Source organism: Bubalus bubalis, chromosome 17, assembly GCF_019923935.1.
Source record: "Bubalus bubalis isolate 160015118507 breed Murrah chromosome 17, NDDB_SH_1, whole genome shotgun sequence".
Taxonomy (NCBI): domain Eukaryota; kingdom Metazoa; phylum Chordata; class Mammalia; order Artiodactyla; family Bovidae; genus Bubalus; species Bubalus bubalis.
In genome coordinates this window covers 1,403,055-1,426,168 of record NC_059173.1, presented here as the reverse complement: position 1 = coordinate 1,426,168, position 23,114 = coordinate 1,403,055, and the positions used below count along the sequence as shown (strand labels likewise).

At 62.2% G+C, this 23,114-nt stretch overlaps 2 protein-coding genes across 7 annotated transcripts; one reads left to right on the top strand and one right to left on the bottom strand.

The window, feature by feature from the left end:
• Positions 1-2,279: 2,279 nt before the first annotated feature.
• On the bottom strand, positions 2,280-9,549 carry SNRPD3 (small nuclear ribonucleoprotein D3 polypeptide). Of its 2 annotated transcripts, XM_006048103.3 has the most exons (5): positions 9,410-9,529; positions 8,365-8,453; positions 7,392-7,535; positions 3,891-4,083; positions 2,280-2,501 (listed from the first exon to the last, which is right to left on the bottom strand). In XM_006048103.3, the coding sequence occupies exons 3-5, from the start codon at positions 7,515-7,517 to the stop codon at positions 2,440-2,442; spliced, it is 381 nt and encodes a 126-aa protein (XP_006048165.1). In that variant the 5' UTR covers positions 7,518-7,535; positions 8,365-8,453; positions 9,410-9,529; the 3' UTR covers positions 2,280-2,439. The 2 variants fall into 2 exon arrangements, with proteins under 2 accessions (XP_006048165.1, XP_006048164.1); XM_006048102.3 differs by lacking the exon at positions 8,365-8,453 and having other exon boundaries at positions 9,410-9,549.
• A 117-nt stretch (positions 9,550-9,666) lies between these two features.
• GUCD1 (guanylyl cyclase domain containing 1) lies at positions 9,667-21,717 on the top strand. 5 transcript variants are annotated; one of them, XM_025267263.2, is made up of 6 exons: positions 9,667-9,877; positions 14,950-15,034; positions 15,697-15,862; positions 16,931-17,022; positions 18,812-19,050; positions 19,545-21,717. In XM_025267263.2, exons 1-6 carry the CDS (start codon positions 9,667-9,669, stop codon positions 19,634-19,636), a joined length of 885 nt encoding a protein of 294 aa, XP_025123048.1. In that variant the 3' UTR covers positions 19,637-21,717. The 5 variants fall into 5 exon arrangements, with proteins under 5 accessions (XP_025123048.1, XP_025123047.1, XP_025123050.2 ...); XM_025267262.2 differs by having other exon boundaries at positions 18,809-19,050; XM_006048096.3 differs by lacking the exon at positions 9,667-9,877 and adding an exon at positions 9,993-10,183 and having other exon boundaries at positions 18,809-19,050.
• The last annotated feature ends 1,397 nt before the right edge of the window (positions 21,718-23,114 follow it).

Sequence of the window (23,114 nt, the reverse complement as noted above, 5' to 3'; positions counted from 1 at the left end):
GAAGTAAAAGAGGCAAAGTCCTGGAGATCCGACATCCGAATAACACGAATTCCAGAAAGAAAACCAAAGGAAGGAAATCATTAACAAGTAATTCAAGAAAGTTTCCCAGAAACGAAGGATTAAAGTCTCTTCTGAAAAGGTTCATTCACCCACAGACCTTGGCTGGGGCACGCTGGTATGAATCCCGGAGCCGGGAGAGACAGTTACGTACAAAGGTCCAGGCTCAGGACAGCCCCAGACTTCTCCACTGCAGCACAGGGTGCCCGATGGAAAGGTAACAATGCCTTCAGTATTCTAATGGAAGCGAACTCCTACCTGCAGTCTCATCCTCAGCGGAGTAAGAGAGGAGAAGCTGCTTTCCGACACTACCCCTTCTACAGCAGAGGTGGGAGGAAGAAGTTACACAAACCACAGGAGACCTCAAGAGGAAAGCCCGCAGGCAAGGCCTTAAGCACAAAGGAAAGCTGGTCCAGCCTGGGGCCAACTGGGAAGAGACCTACCGGACAGGAGGGACTGATGTCTTTAGACAAGTCTGGGCTTGGACCAGCAACGAGCAGACACAAAGCGAAGCGAGGAAGCAAGTCCTGGGTGGGCTAGAAGCTCACTCATCACGGAAAACACAAACAAACCTTCTGGCCGACCCAGTAAGAGGATTATCAATTCTAGGAAAGAGAAAGTTCTGCATGAAAGTGATCCCATCTGCCACCTGGCTCAGCTGTAATCAAACACCCGGGCCTAATCCCTAATAACAGAAACACCGAATATGATCAAGTCAGAATTACAGTATCGGGGAGATGGGCCACGGGGAGTCCACGTCAGTAGGCAGGACGGAAAAGCTGAAAGATAAATGCCCAAAACGAAACACCAAGGAGCAGCCGCACAAACAGGTTTAAATGGAGACACGGAAGCAAATACGGACAAGCAGCCCGGAGCTGAGAGGGCTGGGAGGAGGACTGGGGGAGAGACGGCATAACGACAAACCCCCCAGAACCACCTGCTCTTTCAGTACGAGTAACGGATCTTTTTTTCCTAAAGTGCGGGACACAAAGCTGTTTATAAAGCTGTTTTAGGCTAAGCTTTATTGTTTCATAAAGCTTCCAGGGAATTCCCCGGCAGTCCAGTGGTTGGGCCTCAGCTGCCGAGGGCCCAGGTTCGATCCCCTGGTCAGGGAACCAAGGTCCCAGAAACCATAGGGTGTGGGCAAAAAAAGTTAACGCTCACATGAAACAAGGCACTCTAGGCCAGGGTCAGAACGTGGACGTGGATATGCTGAGCCGGAACCGCTGAGTAGGGACAGCAAGGCACGGCTCAAAACAGGTTCCCGAGCCCCCATCTCCAGGGGAGGCGCTGCGGGGGCGTCAGTCGTCTCTGCGTGCATCTCAGCGGACCTGTTCCTTTTCAGAAACAGATGTTCCTTATCAGAAACAGATGAACTCTTGGTCGCATCGAAAGCAAATTACCTCCTTCCACAGGGAGTTCACTGGAAGCCGCCCTCAGCCACCCTTCATTGAACCTGTGGGAGGAGCTCCGGGGGGACGGTCCTGGGAACTGACCCGAGGGCCGCGACCTCGTGGCCGTGCTGCGACCTCGGGATGGAAGCTCGCTAGGGGACCTCCTGCTCCCCCAGCACCGGGACATCTGTCCAACAAGCACCATCTAGGGCTGACGACCGAGCCCCTCGCCTCCAGTTTCTGCCGCAGCTCATCCTACACAGGGCCCCTGCCGGCCCCTCTCCGGTGTCCGACTTCTCCACGCTGCTTTTCCAGTTCGGGGCTGCCGCACACCCCGTCTCTGCATTAGCAGCCGCCGCTGTGCCCGTCCACGCCGAGCGCTCTGATAAACACACAGAACCTGTCCCCTGGGTCAGCGCAAAACTGCTTATGAAGCCAGTACCCCAGGAGCCACGGGCTCTCTGAATGACCTTCTAATATCAGATTACCTCTGCCAGACGCTGACTCACTGGGGTTTGCAGGCGGCAAGGTCTGGGTCTCTGTTTTTCCCCACAGGCAGGACCTGGGTGTCCTGTTGTTCAAGCTGAGCTGACAGTGCTCCCGAAGAGGCTGCCGCGTGCGCGGCCGCGTGCCAGCAAGGGAACCCGTGCGGCCTCGGAGCCCCTCCGGGTGCTTAGCCCGTGCTGGCTGGGGCGGTGGCCTCTGCGCCCATCAACTGCGCTGCTTCAAACCGGCGCTTCCCCAGCACATCTCCCAGGGTGTCAAAGCCCAAGCTGCGGCCAAAGCAAACACAACAAAAAGCTACAAAAGGAACACAGAGTCCTCAGATTCTCAAAAAGAAAAAACCCACCATATTTATTTAGTTTAACATTTTACACACATCTAAGGAAAAACGATGCCTACAAGTAACATAGTACATAGGCACGCATCCCGACCCAGATAATCGAAAAGAAAAAAAAAGAGCCAAGTTCTGTCCAACAAATAAAATTTATCTTCGCTTCTGGAAGATGTTTCCACGTCCCATTCCGCGTCCTCTCCCTCTTGCAGCCACTGAAACGGGAGAGAAAAGACGAGGCAGGTCGGTACGGACTCTCACCACAGAGGAGCCAGAGCCCTGGACGCTGGCCTGAAGGCCCCCAGTCCGGCAGCAGGCCCGCCCACCGCACCTCACGGGGAAAGAGCCCCTGGGAGGGGCGGGTGCCCGGGCAGAGCCAGAGCGGACGCCGTGAACCCGTCTCCTGGCCCAGCACTGCCCCACCAGAAGCTGGGGGGCAGGGCCCTGCGGCGACGGTGGTTTGGGGAGCCTGTCTGGGAACCAGAGAAAAGATGAATTCTCAGAGCTGCCCCAGGATGAGCAGACAGAACACTACAGATGCATTTACTTCACACGTAAAACTGAAACAGATGTGAAGTGTTAACATCTATTAAATCTGGGTGAGGGATCTTGTTCTCCGAGCTGTTCTGCATGTGTGAAGTGTTTCTGAACGGGGAGGGGGAACCACAGATGAAAACCCCAAACCACCACTCGATGAAGACCGCTGTTCTGAGACTCAGGTCCGAAGAGGGGACCCATGGCTTTGAAGAAGAGAAGACACCCTGCCGCCTCTGGACTCTCCTCTCAGAGCCTGGAGTTGACCCAGGAGGGAGGGCAGGCCGTGAGAACCTGGCCGCCTGCTGGGGGTGCCGCCTCCTAGAGCCCCGACAGAGACGGAGAGCAGCCGCTGCAGCTCAGCCTTCGCACCTTCCCGGGACGGGCCAGGGCTCGAGTCCCCGCTGGGAGGGGCGAGGAGAGGAGGCCCCTCCGAGCTCCAAGGCCACCTGAGTGGGCAGGCCTGCTGCAGTTACAGGCCTGAGGAGCATCGAGGGACCTTCTGGCTCTTTATCGATAGATGGACCGCTCCTAACAACTCATCGGTTTCCTAGCTGATCACCACGGCAGAACTCTTCAGGACCCTGACACACAACACTGAGTGGGCTAATCCAGGGGAAAAGGTCGGGCCACGTCACGGGGAAGACCACGTCCCACTTCTGGAACGTAGTAAAGGAAAACTGCGTTTGGCCTCCTTTAACGGGTAAAAGATGGCTCCAGACGGCTGACTTCTGATCTGAGAGCGCCCCTCCCCACACCACCTCTCTCGCTCACGCTGGGTGTCAGGAGACACCCCAGCCACACAGGGACCACCACCCCAGCCCTTCAGGGCCCGCGCCTCCGCTCGGCAAGCAGAGCAGGGCAAGCTCCCCGCAGTCACCACAGCAGACTCATCCACTTTCATCTGAGCCCCCCTTTCTTCTAAGGAGCCGCTGTGGATCTCGCGTACGTCCTGAGTGGGGTCGAGTGAGGCGGGGGCAGGGGTGTGGAGCCAGCTGCCCTGGTCACAGGGTCTTCCTAAAAGGCCACGACATGCCTGTCCGCCACAGCCCGGGGCCCGCAGCACCTACCCTGGGCCTTCAGGATGGCCGCCTTTCCCCGGCCGGCGCCCGAGCCCTGGTTTTTGTTCTTCATGCTCTTCAACATGGGCGCATTTTTCAGCATGTCGGGCAGAATCAGGAAGCGGATCTTGCTGCCCCGGATGTACACCTGCTCCAGCTGGGCCACGCGGCCGTCTCTGTACGTGACAGTGATGTTGGACATCTGCAAGGAAACCGCCCTCGTCAGTAAGGCCACGGGCACCGGCAGAGAGCAGGGGGCGTGAAGGCGAGCCCTGGCTGGAAGGAGGGAGACCAGAAATGCAGATGCGTACGTCACAAGAAAAAGCCGGGGACTCCAGAGCGCCTGTGGTGTGTGCCGGAGCGGGGCTGCGCCGAGCACCTCGCAGTACGTGAGTTCCCACTTTAACGGACTGAAAACCAAAGGTTGAATGGCCATCACGCAGAGACTCCTAACTGGAACCTGGACCTGGCCCCCAACTCCCGATTCTGCCATCTGCAGGGCCCCCGTCAACGTGTGCCACGGGTCAGCTGCTGTGAACGGGCCGCAGCGGCTCAGCATCGCCTGGCCGAGCCTCGCGCACCCCCACATTGGGCTGCAAAGGCGCCCCCAGGGTCGCGAGCGCCCCAGATGCGGTGCCGCCCACACCTGGACCACACAGGACTCAGGAGCAGGGCCGTCGCCGCGACTACGCGGCCCCTCCAGCATGCCGGCAGTGGGGGTAGCCAGAGGAGAATCCAACCAGGAGATTGGCCGGTTGTGGGAAGGCAACACAAACCTGCCCGTGCCAATCTCAACAGGCACCACGTTTAACAGCGAGGGCAGCTCACTCTACCAGCCTTCGGGGCAGAAAAGGATCACAGTCTATTCACAGCGGGTCAAGCCCACGTCGCACAGGGGAGCGCTGGTCTCTGCTTCCTGACGCTTGTCATCACCTTACCCCGACCTCCTCTTTCCTTCCAGTGCTAGCTGCCCCCCGCCCCGGCCTCTGCTGGAGCCCCTGGCCTGCAGAAGGGGCAAATGACTCCCAGCCGGCCTGCAGTCTGTTCGGGGGCTCTCTGCCCCAGGCTGCCTCTCCTCCAGCCCACCCTGAGCACCCGGACAGGCCATTCTGAAAGATGAACGACAGTCAGACTGCGTGCTCTCACGACCGGCACGTGTCTGCCCAGGCTGAAGCCTGCTCACATCAGGGCCAACAATGACGGCAACGATCATAACCCCTTCACAAACACACGGACAGTGTGAGCCCACGTGGAAAACAAGCGCATGAATAAACGGAGAGGCACACAGAGCAGACCCAATAAACACAGAAAATACCATGAGGAAAGAAATCACTCTTGCAAGGATTATAATAACACAGAGATTCAGGCAGGAATCTTCACTGGAAGCAAAGCAGGGCTGACCACTGGGAGACCACTGGGAGACCACTGAGAAACAGAATGTTACAAGGTATTTACTTAAAAAACATCCCCAGGAAACGCTCATCAGTTACAAAAGGAAAAGGAACCCATGGTGGAGAGCACACACAACGCCTTAACCAGAAGATCAAGGTTCACGTGGCACAAGGGGCACACAGGGGTTTCGGGCCTGAGTGACGCCCCGAGGAGACAAAAATCACAACACCCCAAAAAACCTAACCCAAATCTAATGAGAAAACATCAGAGAAGCCCTAATCAAAGGACAGCCTAACAAAACAACTGGCCTCTAGTCTTCACCAAGTCATCAGTGGCGTGAAAAGCAAGCCTGGAGTCACTGCTGCGGGAGCCGCTAAGCGCGCTGAGGGGCCCGGGCTGGGCGCGAGGGGCAGCCTGCAGACCCGAGAAACTGGAGGCGCTGCAGTGGGCAGAACGGAGCCCACACCGGGACGCCGGGCTCAACAGCGCAGCGGGAGGAGGCACACGCACGGGCACACGGGCACGCAGTGAGGGGCTGCTAGGACCGCAGCCCGCTGCCCAGCAGCTCAGAGAACACCGCGGGAGGCTCCCACAGACCACCATGCCAAGGCAAGAAAGCGCCCACACTGACCTGGCCCCGAAGGGGTGAGCATGCCAACGCCCGCAAAGCATCACTTCCACGGGATCCACGAACCATCACCTTCCCCGCCAAAGCGTCTGGGAATCATGCTGCTTTAAGTATAGTCAAATTTTGGACTTGGCCCTTACTTTTTTTTTTTTTAAAGATAACATTTACTGTGCTTTGATGATCACAAACTTAACACACGATTGTCATTTCAAAATAAAAATATTTTTAAAAATTTTGGAGAAGGAAAATGGCAACCCACTCCAGTACTCTTGCCTGGAGAATCCCATGGAGGGAGGAGCCTGGTAGGCTACAGTCCATAGGGTCGCAAAGAGTGGGACACGACTGAGCGACCTCACTTTCGATCACATATGATGCCTCACCGAAAAGCAACTACTCACATGGGTCTTCCTCAAAATCTTTTTAAAGCATTTCATTATCATTTATAGCCTGGTTCTCATTTTCATAAAACCGGGAGCACTGTGGCGCTCTGGGTCTCCCCACTCATGTCCGTGGCATTTTACCACATAAAATCCTCTTCCGCACCATCTTACTGGGTGAGCAGTATTCTTCACAGTGTGCACCAGTTTGGGCGCTCATAGCTCCTTTACCGTATCAGCAAGGCTGGCTGAGCTGAGACTCCCTCAGGGCGCTGCTGCCGACTGAGTCACCACCCGCTTCTCCGGGTCTGACCCGTGCCCTAGATCGAAAGCTCTCCTGCTCCTGCCCTTGGCCCTCTGCAGCTCCCCCAGTCAATCTCTTGCCAAGTTAACTCTGTCCGCCTTTTACAGATGAGCAAACAGGCAATTAACGTTAATTAATAAAGCCAGCTGAAATTCAAACCCACATTAGACTCCAAAGCCCAAGCTCTTAAACAGAAACTGCATCCCACACTCTGTGAAGTGATGCTATACGAATTCATGTGCCGTGGGAAGGGAACCACACCAAGCAGCGGGTCCAACATGTCTCAGCAGAGCGATATTCAGCGGGTGAGTCCTGTAACCTCATTCTTTCCATTTTATGGATAAAACTATCACCCAAACCTGCTTACCCGGCCAAGTATTTGCTCTAAGTGCGATCACACGAGGCGCTTCTGCTACAAAAATGGCTGATACACGCAGTATGTGAGGGAAGAGTCGGCTAACTGCAAAGCATCACGCAAGCACGCTGTGGAGGGCAGGGGAGCTGAGCCTGATGGCTCCAGGGAAGGCTGTGCTGCTTCTCTTAAACGGGCCAAATGCGTGAGAAGGCGGCCACGGGACTGGGAGAGACGGAGCATGAGCGGCCCAAACAGCCCAACTCTAGGAGGTTACACATTCTCAACCTCCAAGTGGCCCTCACCAACGCCCGCCTCTCTGGTATCTCCAACAGGGCCTGGCACAGCTTAGGCACTCGGCGAGCAACCGCTGACCAAGAACTTCCAGGAGCCCCCAGCCGCCCGCGTCCCGCCCTCGAGCCTCGGGCCCGCCCAGGCCCCGCGCAGAGCAGGGCACCTGGCAGTTCATGTTGTCCTCCGCCTCGATGAGCTTGCCCCGGTACACCTCGCCAGTGTTCGTCTCGCACGTCACGATGTGACCCTCGGCCTCGTGGAGCACTTTGATCGGCACGCCGATGGACATCTTGGCAGGAAGAGAGTTCTACGGCGACAAAGAGACAGCAGTTACTTCATCTTTCGAAGCCCGAGAAGGCATGCGGCAAATACAACCCCTCAAAGCTGACACTCTGGAAAACTTAGCGAAGTTGCCAAAGGTGCACTTTTTTTTTTTTAGCTGAATTCTGAGCTTGAAGGACCTACTGGCAAACACATGCAAGATGTGGGTGGGGAGGAACAGGGGGGCTAAACAGGGGGAAAGCTAACGGGAATGAAAGCTGCCTCCCATTTTCCTTCCACCACAGGTCCCTTGAGTGTGCGTGTTAAGTCGCTTCTCTGACTCTCTGCGACCCCATGGACTGTAGCCCATGAGGTTCATCTGTCCATGGGATTCTCCAGGCAACAATACTGGATTGGGTTGCCAAGCCCTTCTCCAGGGGATCTTCCTGACCCAGGGATGGAACCCGCATCTCTTACACCTCCTGTGTTGGCAGGAGGCCTTTTTAACCACTACTGCCGTCTGGGAAGCTCAGAAGGGGCTGTGCGTTTAATTCAACCCATTAAGCGCTCTCTGACCGTCTACTTACTTCACCATTAAGCTAAAGAGAAAATATCCAAGTGTTCACAAAGTAACGATGTGCTACAAGTAGGAAATGCTCATCCTGGAGGGAAAATATAACCAGGGAAAACCCTGACTTGATCTAATTAAGAGAGAAAAAAAGTGGATTTTTTTTTTTAATCCCAAGATGGGTGTATAAAACAAAAACTTCTGTAAAATGAAATATTTTTTGCTCTCCAGTAAACAAGCCACATCGCAGCCATTTGGTATTCCAGCCTCCCAAATGCAAATTTTTAAGCCCAGGTAAAAACCATACCGGCTTTTTGGCAGCCTGCGTTACTTCCTGTAAGCGCTGAGGAGCTGGGGGATGTGAGAAGCACAAGAGGCAGTCCCTCGAACCTTAGCCTTAGGGTAAAGGAGGAATTAGGATGTGAACGACCAAAAAGCAGGATTTGGCCCCAGATAGCTGAGATGCATATAAACAAAAGATTTCAGGAAGCCCGGACTCTTGCATCTTCCCGTATAACAGAAAAGTGTTAAATCTCTTCAGGCAGGAGACCTGGTCTCCATTACTCAACAGTCATCTTTTCATATTCAGATTACCTGCCCCTTGCTGCAAACTTCTTTGCAGCCTGACTCCACCCCACCCAACACTTCTCTCTCCCGGGAGTCGCCTGAAATCCTGTCTTCCGGGCTCGGAGTCCTCATGATTCCCACCGAATAAACCTAATTCTCAGCTTTTAGGTGGCGGTATTTTTTCGGTTGACAGGCAGCAGGAGGTTGGAACACAACCATGTGTGGTCAAGAGAAGAAAAGAACTGGGAGAGGTTAGGAAAAAACAGGTTCCGTTGGTGAGGACAACGCTGAACCGCAGCTGGGGGAGCCGGGGCAGCACAGAGACCAGGCCATGGAAGGGCAGCCGGAGTTACAAAATGCATGCAGCACGATTTAGAAGCAAGGAACTGTGGTAACTTGTGTTTTAAGCGTGAGCGGATCAGGCCCTGGAAGGGGGAGGGAGGCAGAGATGCCAAGGGCTTTGAAAAGCATCAGCCGGGGAGGGATCTGGGGGGAAGGTGGCCACCAGGCAGGAACGATCTCAAGACCACTGCCTGGATACTTCGAGAAACACCGGCCTGGAGAGCTTCGGAAACCGAGGAGCAAGTACTTCGGGGGAAAAGCTAGCGAACGCAGCTCCAGGCGCCTGTGAGGCGCCGCCGAGGGTCTGGGTGGCCGGGCTTCCCACGTCTCCCTCCCCGAGCCCCGCGGAGCTCCCCGGCGGCGCGTCCTCCCCCAGCCCCCCGGCCCCTCGCGGGACCTCGGCCCAGCCCTCGCCCGCCCCGCGCCCCCGGCCCTGTCCTCACCGGCTCCGGTCTCCTCTTTCAGAGGCTGCAGGGTAGACGGAACTCAGGCGACCGCGAAGGCGTGAGGTGCGCGAATGGCGGGTCGCGCGCTCCCAGAACACCACGCGTTCCCAAAATGCCTCGCGCAGCGCCCGCCCCCTTCCTTTTCCCGAGTGGCGGCGGGCGGGGTCTCTCGCATTCGCGTTCATCCTTATTGCGCCGGCTGGGGAACCCGAGCTCGGGTACAATAGTTCCGGGCCAGGGGAAGAGCGGGGCTGATGACCGGACCAAGGTGCCGCCGGAAACAGCGACCCTCGGGCCGGCCCGGGCCGAGGGGGACTCGCGGTCCCCAGCACCCGACGCCAGACGCGGGCTGGACGGCGAGGCGGGCGGCGGGGGCGGCGGGCGCGGAGGCCCGGGGCCGGGACCTGCCCGCACAGCGGAAGCCTGCGAAGCCGACGGCGCCGGGGAAGGGGCGCCCCGAGCGAGGCGAGTGCCCCCGGCGTGCGGACAGGGGAGGCGGGGACCCGGAGGAGAGGGCCGGGGGGCGGCCGGCGTGGGAGCCGGGGGCGGGCCGGGGCGGGGCTTGGGGCCGCAGCCGCCTCCCGCCCCTTCTCCCCCCGGGGCGCTGGTGCTGGCGGCCCGGGAAGCCGGCGCGCGCGGGCCGCGCGCTCTCGTCCCCAGTCGACGCCAGAGCTGCAGCCGGCGCCGGGCCGGGGCCATGGGAGCCCCGCGCCGCCCGGGTCATGAGGACGGAGGTGGACGCGGAGGCAGCGGGGCCGCCGCTCGAGCCCGGTCAGTGTGGTCCCTCCGTCACCCCGGGGATCGCGGTGGGCGCGGGGCAGGACCCCGGGGATCGGGGGGCGGCCCTCAGCCCGGGGATCGCGGTGGGCGCGGGGCAGGACCCCGGGGATCGGGGGGCGGCCCTCAGCCCGGGGATCGCGGTGGGCGCGGGGCAGGACCCCGAGGATCGGGGGGCGGCCCTCAGCCCGGGGATCACGGTGGGCGCGGGGCAGGATCCCGGGGATCGGGGGGCGGCCCTCACCCCGGGAATCGCGGTGGGCCCGGGGCAAGACCCCGGGGATCGGGGATCAGCGGTGGGGGGCAGCCCTCACCCCGGGGATCGGGTATGGGGGAGAACCCAGCCCGAGCGCCGGGCAGGGTCCGGCCGCGCGACCTTGGGCCGACCGCCGCCGCGGCCCCTGCTGTTGAGCTCTGAGCGAAACCTGGCCAGGTGTGCGCTCCGGCAGGTCCCGCCGGGCCGGCCACGGTCAGTTGGGGTTTGTTTGTTTGTTTTCCTGATAACTCCTGGAACAGGGACACCCCTGGGCATCTCTCGCTTGCGGTCATGGAGGGAAGGAGGGTCCTGGTTGAGCGGCCGGGGCGGGGGGAGGGGTCACCTTTCCCAGGAGGGAAAAGTCCTCTTTAGAGCTGCTTTGAGGAGACCCTGTCCCCCCTCCGGTAACTGAGGCCTTAGAAGGGGCAGGCAACTGGGAGGGATCGCAGAGCAGTGAGGGATCGCCTGCCCCTGGCCTCCCAGACTCCTGCGTGGTGTCTTGCTACAGGGTCTTCCTTCTCTAGTTCCTCCTTCCAGGCGCCTGAGTTCCTTTGCTGGGGGGGGGGGGGGGGGGGGGCGTGGATGGGGGCACAGACTGATAATCAGTGGCCAGCCTCGGTGTGCTTTTCTGAGTGGGAGAGGGGGGAGAAGTGCTTCCCCATCCCCTGTGCAGCATACAGTTGACGAGTGAGGGGCCCACACGGGGGAGACCCCAGCCCTGAGGCATCCATGGGACACGACTGAGGTTGCAGCAAGGACTTGGGTCCAGGGCTGTCCCTGGGGTTTGCTGTCTCCTCCTCCGGTTGTCTCACTCTGTGATCTTGGACCAGACACTTGCCTTTCTGAAAGAGCCTCAGTGGAGTAATGACTCATTTCCAGGGCGCTTTCTCTGAGCAGGCACTCTGCCCGAGTTGTTTACATGCAGGGCCTCGTTAATCCTCATAACGACTTGGGTGAAGCTGGTTCCAATTGTCACTTGCACTTTTGCAGATGAGCCGACCCGGGGCTTAAGTATTCAGGGCCAGGAAACTGCCTTCCTTCCTTGAGGACAGCTGCCAGCTGAAGCCGGGCCAGCCCCTTCCAGGCAGACCCTGGCCCTCAGGTGGGATGGGCTGTGGCTCCAGGTGCCTGGCAGCAACTTGGGGCTTGGAAGGCCTGCCCTTATCGGGTTGGCCAACTTGCTTGTGCCTGGATTGGGGGTGGCCCCGAGGCGGGTGTTCAGGCACCTAGGGGTGTGGGCAGGATCAAAGGGTAAGAGATAAGGGCGAGAAGAGGTGGGGCAGAGTTCCCGAGGGCCCCAGCCAGTGGCGGGCGGTGCCACGTTTTACAGCGGGGGAGGCACAGACAAGAGTCGGAGCCTGGCCACAGGTGGCCCAGCCAGCCAGTGCCAGAGCCCCGGCCGCAGAGTCAGGAGGAGCCGTGGACAGAGGACCATAGTCTGGAAGCCTGGGGGAAGGGGAGTCCTGCGGTGACCCGGAGGCTCAGGCCGCTCAAGGGAAAGGAAAAAAAAACAAAAACGCTTTCCATTCACCACCGAAGCCTGTCTGCCGAGGTCTCCAGGCTGGGAGGAGGCAAAGGCTCCATGCCTGCCACTGAGGAGTTCCCCGAGGGTCCGGCGGGCAGACAGATACCAGCTCCAGTCCTCCAGATGGAGGGGAAGGGACCGACGCGTTTGCATGTTCAGAGATGGGAGACAGCCTTCTGGACAGAGGGATATGCGGGAGCCAAGGCTGGGGAGTAAACAGCCCGTGGAGAGAAAAGCAAGAAGGCAGTGTGCAGCTTCGGGAGGGGCTCCGGAAGGGCGGGACGCAGGCCGCCAGGGGACAGCAGCCTGCAGAGGCCTCTGCCTCTGCTCAGCCTTGGGCGGGGGGGGGGCGGGGGGTGCATTACTTTGGGACGTGAGCACCTGGATGGCAGGGCTCGGTCCCGTAACCTAGTGTGCCCAGGGCACACCATATTGGGTGCTCGGGAGTTCATTTTCTTTCCAGCAGCAGTTTCTGGAGTCACTGCTGCGTCAGACACCGGGCACTGGGAACCACAGCGAGTAAGACCAGCCGATTCTCTGCCCTGGGGCCGCTTACAGTCTAGCGGGGTTACAGGCAGGCTTTTTGTGTGTTTTTGTCACTTTTGCCAAGTACTGTGAAGGAGACACTGTGGAGCAGCCCCCTGCTCCCAAAAGCACAGTCAGTAAACGCCTCTCACGGGCGAGGGGACTTTGAGCCAGGACCTGAGTGACAAAAAGGGGCAGGCTTGAGTCCCGAGGGTGAGAGAGCTCCCCCGGGGCGAGGGGGGGCAGGCCCGGGAGGGCTTCGTAAGGGGGAAGAACTGGCTCCTGAGGGCCATGGAAGACTGGAGGGACCCCTGCAGCTGCTGTGGACCTAAGCCGGAGAGGGACTGGGGGGGTGGGGGACAGGCAGAAGTCGGGCAGGTTGGGGCCCATGGGGCCAAGTCCGTGGCAGTGGGTGGAGACGGATGTTGAAAGGCCCAGAGAGGTGGCCTGGGTTCCTTTTGGGGCCTCCTGGGGCCAGGGGAAGGAGAGAGCGAAGCCTGAACCTCGACTGGTCTCAGCGCCCCGGGCCCCAGCCAGATGGAAGGCGGGGCTCCCGGCAGCACCCATGAAGGGGCCTCGGGGACCATCTTGCCCCAGGGGACAATCTTGCCCCAGGGGCCAGGCGGCTGGCCAGCAAGCGCCTCGCACTCAGCCGTGCCTCCCTGCTTTCTGCGGGCTTTGCGGGTGAGGCGGGAGAGGAGAGAGGCCACGGCAGTGCAGCCAAGGCACAGTCCTGGGCCCTGCTCTGGAGAGGGCATGGACAGTCCAGCAGGGAAGGGGTCCACATGGGGGCCCGGGCCAGCGGAGTGCCGATGAGTGAGGGGGCACGGCCAGCCTGCCGTCTGGGGAGGCCTGGGAGGTGCTGGCCTCTGAGCCAGGCCTTGAGGGCAGGGGAGGGTGTGGACGGGAGAGCAGGAGCTTGGGACCCCTGCAGGCAACAGGAGGTCACAGGTCACAAGGCCAGGATGGACCACAGGGCTCCCGGGCGCCCTGCGGGTTGGTGCATGTGGGGGTGGGGTGGGGAAGGGTACTGGGGGTCAGCTTTGCGCGGGCCGGTTGTGAGTTCAGGAGCATTGCCTGGAGACCTCAGGTGGGGAGACCATGGCAGTCGCAAGGGCGTCCTGAACGAGGAGAGTGTCCCAGCCGGTTCTTTAGCTCTGAGCTCCATGCAGGTTCCTGGGACCCCCAGGGCAGGAGGACCCCCCAGGCCTCGGGACAGGGGCCTGCCATGGCCCCGCTCTCTGGTCTTAAGGCGCGTCCAGCATGGCCCCTGGCCTGGCCCCTGGTTTTCCTCCGCCGCCCGTGTGTGCTGTCCGCCCGGGCACTCCCCACCTAGTCGCCAGTCTGCAGGCTGGGCACTCATGGGGCTCTGGGGCAATGTTTGTTGACCAAAAGGGAAATCAGACCAAAGTCCCCACTTGAGGGATGGCCAGACCCAGCCCACACGTGAAAGTCAGAGGCCCAAGCCAGTGGGAGAGCCCAAACTGGAACGCCCAGGCCAGGCCCTTGCTGCTCCGCCCCAGGTAGCCCTGACTGATATGTGACTGCCCCACCTTGAAACCCTGGGGGCTGTGGAGTCAGCAGTCTTGGGAATTGAGACAGGAGCGTTTGCCGAATGCCTCCGGGAGCCCCCCGCCACAGAGGGGCTCCAGAGAGGGGCCACGGGGGGGGCGTGGTGCCCGGGGTGGGGGGCTGTGCACCGTGGGAGCAGCGTTGTGGAAAAGGGGCGTCTGCAGACAGGACTTGACTCCGTGGCCTGGGAGGCTGAGCCAGTCTAGGCAGGAGGGAGCGGGTATGGAAAGGCCCTGGGGCATGTGAAGGCTCCAGCCTGGGGAGGGTGAGGGGAGGCTGGGCAGCAGTGGGCCCCGGGGCCGTAGCCACGCAGGCCTTGTCCTAGGGGGTGTAGGAGCCACCCCACCGGAGGCCTGTGCATAGGGCTGACCTGCTCAGACCGGTGTTTTGGGGAGACCGCCGCTGTGGCGAGGAGAATGGGTTGAGGGGCCCAGTAAGGCCATGGACCGTCCTCGAGTGGCCCCTTGGGACCTGAGCGGGCGCCGGTGACGGCGGCTCCAGTGGGAGTGGGGTGGCGGGCAGGCACTGCGCTGAGGGTCCGTGACCCCCCCGTGCCCCTGACACCTGTGACCCGCCCGCGCTCCTCCTGCCCGTGACCCCCCCTGCTTCTCCCGCCCATGACCCCCCGCTCCACCCATCCGTGACCCCCCCCGCTCCTCCTGCTCGTGACCCCCCCACCGCGCTCCTCCAGCCCATGACCCCCCCTGCTCCTCCTGCCCGTGACCCCTCATGCTCCTGCCCGTGACCCCCCCCATGCTCCTCCCGCCCGTGACCCCCCCACCGCGCTCCTCCCGCCCGTGACCCCCCCACCGCGCTCCTCCCGCCCGTGACCCCCCCAACCGCGCTCCTCCTGCCCATGACCCCCGCGCTCCTCCCATGCAGGGGACTTTGTGCAGCTGCCGGTGCCCATCATCCAGCAGCTCTACCACTGGGACTGCGGCCTGGCCTGCTCCAGAATGGTGCTCCGGTGAGTGCACCGGGCCAGCCCTCTGATGGGGGGGTGGGGGTGCATGGGGAGAGCGCCGGGCGGGATTCATCGTCCAGGCGGCTGTCTCCAGCTGGGGCTTGGGGGAGGCCCACCATCTACCCAGGCTCCACTCCACCTGTGGAAGCCCGTGGCGGTGGACCAGGCCCCAGGTCTGCCTCCGGAGGATGCCCAGAGTCTGGAATGGCCAAGAAGTCACATGTGCCCTGGCCTGCCCCACAGACTGACCCCCACGGCCGAGATGCGGGACCCTCCTGCAGCCCCCTGACCTCGGACTCTCGGCAGACGGGGTCACTGGGCAGGGCAGCCTCCTGCTCCCCTTCCTGGAAGTCTAGGCAAGATAGGTGTTCCATGCCTAATGCTCAGGGGACCAGTGATGAGATGTGCTCCAAGCACTTAGATGGTCCTGAGATGAGGCTGGAGAGGCTGGCGACTGACCCAGAGTCACACGGCCCGTGAGAGACGCCAGGTGCAGAGTCCAGGCCCCAGACGGGGACCTGCATGGTGCCCAGGAAGCCCCGGGCAGTGTGCGGTTAGGACCTAGGAGTTCATGATGCAGGGCGGAGCCTCCCGGGGGCACAGGCTCACACGGCGGGCCCTCGGGGGGAGGCTGCCCCGAGGCTCAGCAGGCACTGTGCCCGCAGGTACCTGGGCCAGCTGGACGACGCTGAGTTCGAACGGGCCCTGCAGGAGCTGCGGCTCACCAGGAGCATCTGGACCATCGACCTGGCCTACCTGATGCGCCGCTTCGGCGTGCGGCACCGCTTCTGCACCCAGACCCTGGGCGTGGACAAGGGCTACAGGAACCAGGTTCGCGCCGGCCGCGGCCTTCCCGGTGCGGGACCGGGGCCCCGGACTGGACACGAGCAGCCAGACCAGGCCCCTGGGGCCCAGCAGCTCAGACACCCCCAACCCCCACCTGTCGTGGACGCACCTGCCGACTTGCAGAGGCGCCCTCGGCAACCTCATGGTCCTTCCCTTTGTCGCAGCTCCAGCCGGCCAGGCCTCGGCACCTGTCTTCCTCCGGCCGTCATTAGCCAGTTTTCTTCCTTTGTACGGGGACAGCCAGCTCCAAGTTGGGTCTCTGGTGTTCTAGAAGGAAAAAAAATCTACTGTCTTTCATTTTTATAAAAAAGGAAGGCTGCCAGGGACCTCCTTGGAGGTCCAGTGGCTCAGACTCGGTGCTTTCAACGCAGAGGGTGCGGGTTCCATCCCTGGCCGGAGAACTAAGATCCCACAAGCTGTGTGGAACGGTCAAGAAAATAACTCAAAAAACAAAAAACACACAAACAAATAACAACAAAAATAGAATGCCGACAAAGCCTCACTGAGACCCCAGTGCACCCTGCTGCCCTTAGAGCCAGGCCTGCCTCCCCCAGGACAGGCCTTGGCCAGGCTCCAACCTGGGCCAAGCAGACAGTGCCTGCCGGCCTCGTGGGCGACAGGGCCACTACCCCGTGGCCAGTGCCCGTCCACCTGGCTCTCCTTTGAGCCGTCCAGGCCAGGGGGAAAGGCCGGTGGATCTGGTGTGGTCAGCGTGGCCTTGATGTGGAGGAAAGGCCCAGAGCAGGGTCTCTTCTGCCTCCCCCGTGGGGCCCCTGGCCCCCCGAAGGCCCCTGCGCCAGACTGTGTCCTTTGCTAACACGCGCCGGCTGAGCCGAGTGGGTGGTGTCCAGGCTCCTGCTCGCCCCCAGGGTGCCGGCCCGAGCCTGCCGCCTGCCCGTCTCCCGAGCATCCTCGCCAGCCTCGGGTGGTTCTGCCGCCCACGGGCCGGGCCCATGTCCACTCCCGACCCCCGTGCTGTTTACGTCCTCCCTGGGGGGGCGGGTGTGAGGGCAGCCGGGGTGGGCAGCCTCTGCAGCTGCTCTGCCCTCGCAGTCCTTTTACAGGAAGCACTTTGACACAGAGGAGACCCGGGTGAACCAGCTCTTTGCACAAGCCAAGACCTGCAAGGTGCTGGTGGAGAAGTGGTGAGTGCGTGCGTCTCCCCCACCCCCCTTCCTCGTGCACCTGCTGCCCCGGGGCTGGTGGGGGGCGGCCTCCTTGGGAAGGGGCAGACCTGAGCTTTCCCGCCCTGCCGGCCATGGGCACTGACTTGTCCCTGCACCCGACCCCTGAGCCTTAGTGTTTCCATCCATAAAATGGGAACAGGTTGGGGGCTACGTGACCTAGTCTACACAAAACTCTGACCTGGGGTGGATCCTGAGTGGGGGGAAAGAGGGACAGGTGAGCAGGACAGATCTGAGCCATCCCTCGGGCTGCTCGGGGAGTGCTGGCCTTGGGGCAGAGCACAGGGACCCTAGTGGCGGGTGACGGCCTGAGGAGCACGCTGGCACGGCGAGAGGCTGGCAGGGATGGCCTGGGTGTCAGCTGTCAGGGAGGCCTGGCCAGACCTCCTCCCGGCTGCCTGACCTTAATAGGTCTTCCTCTTCTCCACACGGGGCGGGGGAGACTTGCCCAGACACAAGCAGCTTCCTCCCCAGCCTGCTGTGGGCACTGCGCCCAGCAGGCGTCCGGCTCTCAGACCCGGGCTGGTCTCTCCTTGGGTCTCCCGTCCTCCCGGATTTCTGTCTTCACGATCACTTGACCCAGGCACACAGCCCTCTGGGCACAGGGAAAAGTTCTCCACGTGTCCCCAGGCCACGTGAGCGCGTGTTGGAGGGTGAGGTAGCCGGTGTTAGCTCCGTGGCACCTGACTGGCTGTGTGGCCATTCCCGCCCACCCCCCCCAGCAGTGAGCGCCACGGTCACCCCAGCGGCCCAGCCATGCACTGACCCGCACCCGGGACTCCACCCCGGGCTTCCTGGTGGCTGAAGTCCCCCTCAGGGTCATACCTTCTGCTGGGAGCTGAGCCAGCTGCTTCCTCTCAGAGACCCAGTGGAAAAATGGCACACTTCCCTGGGCCACAGCATCAGACCAGGCTGCTCTGTGACTCGGTGGGGCTGGGGCTGGGCCCGGCCACCAGGTGCCCACACGCACCCCCGAGGGGCCTGGAAGGAAGGAGGGTCAGTGTGGCTGGGCGTTGGCCCCACCCACCGGTGAAGACGGTGGGGCCCAGGCCCTGGGGAATCCCCCCAGCCCTCCCCGCTCGGGTCTGTCCTGGACTTGCCTCCTCCCGGGCGCCTCGGAGGGGCCGGGGCCTAGGAGTCTGGAACAGCCAGCTGACCCGGGGTTCCCCTGCAGGTGCTGCCAACTAGTCCTTCCCGGCAGCCCCTTCTGCCACAAGGAGCCTCAAACAGAAAGAGAAATAACCCCTTGCTTGGTTCCGATTCGGGGAAGTAAACTAAACCACCCGTTTATGTTACTAATGCAGCCTTTAGGGTAAAAGACCAGGGCAGTGGGGGGCAGGTCTGGAGTTGTACGGTCACCCTGTGAAGGGCCTATGGGCCCAGCGTGTCCTGGGCACCCCCCTGGTCCGTGCTTGGTCCCCCACTGAGCCCCGGCCACCATGACGAAGCAGGCGGGTACCCCCTGCATGGAGCTCAGGGCGGACGCGAGGCGTGGCCCGGGCTCTGGGACAAGGGGCAGGCCGGGGCCCGGCGGGGGTCCGGGGAGGGCCCGGGGCCCAGCAGCGCGGCTGACCCCATCCGCGCCCTGCAGCAGGGTGAGCATGCAGGACATCCAGGCCCACCTGGGACACGGGGCCGGCAGGGGTCCGGGGAGAGGCCGGGGCCCGGCGGGGGTCCGGGGAGAGGCCGGGGCCCAGCGGGGGTCCGGGGAGGGCCCGGCGGCACGCTGACCCCTTCCGCCCCGCAGCAGGGTGAGCGTGCAGGACATCCAGGCCCACCTGGCGCAGGGCCACGTGGCCATCGTGCTGGTGAACTCAGGCGTGCTGCGCTGCGACCTCTGCTCCAGCCCCCCCAAGTACTGCTGCTTCACGCCCAGCGGGCCCCGCTGCTTCTGCCGCTCCCCCGACTACCAGGGCCACTTCATCGTGCTGCGCGGCTACAGCCGGGCCGCCGGCTGCGTCTTCTACAACAACCCGGCCTACTCCGACCGTGAGTGGGGCGGGCGGGCCCCACCGCTTTCTCCCCGGGGCCCCTACCCCCCAGCCCCGAGTCATCACCAAGCCAGCCCACTGCCCCCACCCAGGGCCCAGCCCAGGGCTGCAGTTCCCACCACCCCCAGCCCCCAGGCCAGCCCTCTGTGCTGGAAAGGGAGGTCGGGGGACCCTGGTCAGGGGACTACACCACGCTGCGCAGAGTGGCCGAAAGAAAAAAGTAAAGTCTGCCCGGCCCTGGCCCTGGTCACCACTCGCCCCCTGCCCAGACTCCCCACGGCCCTAGGGACAGGGAGGGACCACCTGCCTGTTGCAGACAGCCCTGCGGACCCCAGCGAGTCCCCTCCCCTCTAACCCTTTCTCCTGCTGAATCACGGAAAGCGCAGAGGACAGGCTCACAGGGGCCACAGTGGCTGCAGGGAGGGCGTCCCGCGTGGTGGGGGGCAGCTGGGACGCCCCCTTGCTGACCGCCCCGTCCTCCTGCCGCAGCAGGAATGTGCAGCGCCAGCATCAGCAACTTCGAGGAGGCCAGGACCAGCTACGGCACAGACGAGGACATCCTCTTTGTCTATGTGGACAGCTGACGGCGGGAGCCCGCTGTGCCCTGCCCTGCCCTGCCCCCAGAAGCCACTCCAGAGGCGCTGGCCCAGGCCCGGGGCTCGGACGAGGCGCCGCGTCCCTGCTGGCTGTTGACGTCGTCCTCCAGGCCCGAGGCTGAGGCCGGCTCCCGCTGCGCTCAGGGGACGTCTGCCCCAACGGGCGCCCTGGTGCCTGCAAGCCAGACTCAGGGCAGGTGGGGGACGCTAGAGCCCATCTCCCTGCAGACCCGGGACCCAGCCCCAGGAGAACCGCAGGGCTGTTTGTGTGGAGGCCGTAGCCACCCTGGGCCCTGGGGCTGTGTCAGCTCCAGCCTCCCTGGGATCTGGTCGGAAGGCAGGCGCTCTGGGCCCGCTTCCCCCTTCCCCCACCCCCGCCCCGGGGGGCCCAGTCCCTGCAGCTGGTGGCCAGGCCCCTGGGGAGGGCTGGACCTCAGGCAGAAAGGCCTCAGGCCCCTGTGGCCCTCCTTGGAGCCGACACCTGGGCTGTGGGCGGGACCCTGGCTCCCGTTGGCACCCCGAGGGCCAGGGCCAGTGGCCTGGGCCCCAAAGACGCTCCCTGCCCCCACCACAGCGCCTCCTGCCTCAGTGCGGGCAGCCCCATGTCTCAGGGTTGGGTGCTGGGGCCCTGGGCCTGCACACCCAGTCGCGGCCGGGGGCGGCCTGTGGCCTCCCCCCAACCCAGTGCTCACACCTGGCCCTCTGCACAGAAGGCCGGGTGGTCTCTGTCAGCAGAGGGAGTGACCCTAACCCAGGATCGCACAGCGCGGACCCCCGCATGGACTAGAGTGGCCTCCTGCTCCTTCCTTTTTTAGCCGGAGGAGGGGGGTGTGTGTGTGTGTGTGTGTGTGTGTGTGTGTGTGTGTGATTTAAGTCTTTTTTTAGCCGGGGAGGGTGTTTTTTTGAGATTGAAGTTTTCACTTTTGGTGGGGTGAGACTCAACCTCAAGCAAGACAATAATAGTGGGGTCACAGGTACTTTGGAACCACGGACACCTCTCTTCACGGGCAGATAAGCCAGGCCAGGGTCTCTTCCAAAGCCAAGGGGACCCGGGGCCGCAGGCAGGCCGGCCTCGCACCACAGCCAGAACCTGACTCAGGACAGAGGTGGGGCTGCGTCTTGAACCTGGGTCTGCGCCCCTGGAGAAAAAAGGGAAATGGGCCATTCCCAAAAGGGGCTGGGACACCTCCTGCCCCTGCCCTGGGTTACCTCTGGCCAGGGGGGCCGGGACGCCCCCGTCAGCCGCAGCACCTACGTCTTGGTCGTCAGTGCCGGAGGCCTGATGCTGGGGCGGTGGTTGCTGCCGCTTCCCCAGGCTGCAGACCATCCAGGACCACCCAGCCGTACAGCTCCTTGACCCAACAGCCTTGACCGAGAGGCAGGCGCTTCTGGCCAGGCAGCAGCCCTGGGTTCAAAGGCTACCACTGCCTGCGGGCCTGTCTCGTCCTGTTGCCTTAACCCTGGGTGGCCTGAGACCCCCCCGAGACCTGGTTCCCACGCCCGGGAGGACCACACGTGGCAGCTGCAGGCTGGGTGCCCCGGGAGGGGCCCGGGTGACCCCAGCGAGGGTGGCGGTGTCCAGGGAGACAGCGACAGGAAGGGGCGGCCGCCCTTCGGTGAGGCCCAGTACTCGGGCCGGTGGGGGCTGCCCAGGGAGCAGCCTCCACAGACAGTGTCCACGGTGCCTTCGTCCAACAGAGACACTGTCCCCGGGTCGGAGGAGCGAGCCTCTCGGGGAAAGCTGCAGGTTAGAAGTCACCCGTCTGGAAGGTTCACAGGAGCTGCCTGGTCCCGGGGCCAACGCCACCCACCTAGAGCGGGTCTCAGAGGCAAACCTCTCCCTGATGTGTCCTGTTCACACACAAATCATTAAAATGGGGCTGGAGACAGCAGGACTCATCATGCGGCACCGTGACCCCTTGGCCGCACATGGAGGGGGTGCCCTGGACCGCTGGCTGTCTCCCCGGCCACCTAGGGGCAAAAGGGATCTTATGCATCACAGGGATTTTTATACGTGTTCTCTCGTTTGTAATGAGCCATTCTCAATAAACATGATCCTCACTGCAAGACGCTGGCAGCCCCTGGCCCGCCTCTGATCCCGGTCTCCTTGGGGCGGCTGCTCCAGAGCACACGCGTAGGTGTGTTGGCCCCCGGGCGTTCTCATGGCGTGACTGGAGGTGCCAAGCGGGGGAGAGCTCGAAACTGAGCGTGAAGGATCACTGGGGATCTGGGAGACCAGAGCGGGGCACCTTTCAGAAACCGTCATCTCTAAAGCCCTGTGCCGAGAGCCAAAGGTGCGAAGCTCTATCTGTATGACGGTTTTGTGACCAGGCCAGCTCGGCTAGCAAGGCATGCGTGGCCCCCGCCCAGGCAGTTAGGAGGTGCAGAAAAGGCTCTGATCCTATAGCGTGGGGACCCCATTCACTCAGGGGCTCCCCAAACTGCTTTGCCACACAGTTTGTTTCTGTGGAACCCTGGTCTTCCCTGAATGATGCTGACCTTTGGGTAAGCCCTGATCCAGTATCCTGAGGTCATCACTCAGGACTTCCCTGGTGGCACAGTGGTTGAGAACCCACCTTCCGATGCGGGGCCCGCAGGTTTGGTCAGGAAACTTTTAAGATCCCAAGTGCCATGGGGCAACTGAGCAAGCAAGCAGACGGGCCAGCACACGGGCTGCTGATCCTCTGGGGACTTAGATCACTGGTCCTCCCACCGAAGCAAAACCCCTGGCTCCACGGTGACCTCCAGCTCCACCAAACGCCGGGGTTAGTTCGCTGGTGGGACGACTAAGCTGAAATCTGACAGGTCCACCTGCGGCCAAGCTGTTCACCCAAAGCCGCACAGCCCCGAACTGGAAGTGGGCGTGGGTCCTCCGCTCAGGGGCTAGAAGCCCAGGCCAGTCCTCCACCCAGGAAGCTTTGCTGTGCTTTTACCGGCTCTGCCACCCAGACTGTCAGACTGTCCAGGTCACTCACATTGAGGCGCAAGGCGAGGGCCTGTCCACCCTGATGGGGCCCACTGGGACAAGGCTGGTGACCGCACCTCAGCGCCACCTGACAGCCACCTGGGCCAGTCCCTGGGCTGGGCAGAGCAGCGCCCCCACCACCGTGGACCCTGCACGAAGGACACAGTGCTTCCTGATGCGGAGGCTGCCACTGCATGCAGACAGGTGATTCTGGCCAAGGGCCGGCCCATTTCTCCTGCAGGGAAGGAGGGCGCTGTGTCCAGGGCTTGGCCCTGTGCAGCACACCCCCAATTCCATCACACCTCCCACCGGCTCTTGGGGCTATCTGCGGTGGACACTTGTTAGGGTCACGGAGGTGCTGCTCCCATCCGATCAGGCAACTTTGGGCGCACTGCTGTGACCCTTGAAACTCATCTGTGTGGTGTTCTTGGCTTTCGGGGCCGCCTGCAGCCTGACGAGGGTGCGCCTTTCATCACAAAAGCTCATCAACGAGGAGCAGGA

What these genes read in the sequence shown, in the direction of transcription:
- GUCD1 (XM_025267262.2), top strand. Translation starts at nt 9,667, where the DNA reads ATGACCGGACCAAGGTGCCGCCGGAAACAGCGACCCTCGGGCCGGCCC. An exon ending in ACAAGGGCTACAGGAACCAG is followed by an intron (nt 15,863 to 16,930) that starts GTTCGCGCCGGC and finishes CTGCCCTCGCAG; the next exon opens with TCCTTTTACAGGAAGCACTT. An exon ending in AAGGTGCTGGTGGAGAAGTG is followed by an intron (nt 17,023 to 18,808) that starts GTGAGTGCGTGC and finishes TCCGCCCCGCAG; the next exon opens with CAGGGTGAGCGTGCAGGACA.
- SNRPD3 (XM_006048102.3), bottom strand. Translation starts at nt 7,517, where the DNA reads ATGTCCATCGGCGTGCCGATCAAAGTGCTCCACGAGGCCGAGGGTCAC. An exon ending in AGGACAACATGAACTGCCAG is followed by an intron (nt 4,084 to 7,391) that starts GTGCCCTGCTCT and finishes GTTTCCTTGCAG; the next exon opens with ATGTCCAACATCACTGTCAC. An exon ending in GGCCATCCTGAAGGCCCAGG is followed by an intron (nt 2,502 to 3,890) that starts GTAGGTGCTGCG and finishes CTCCCGTTTCAG; the next exon opens with TGGCTGCAAGAGGGAGAGGA.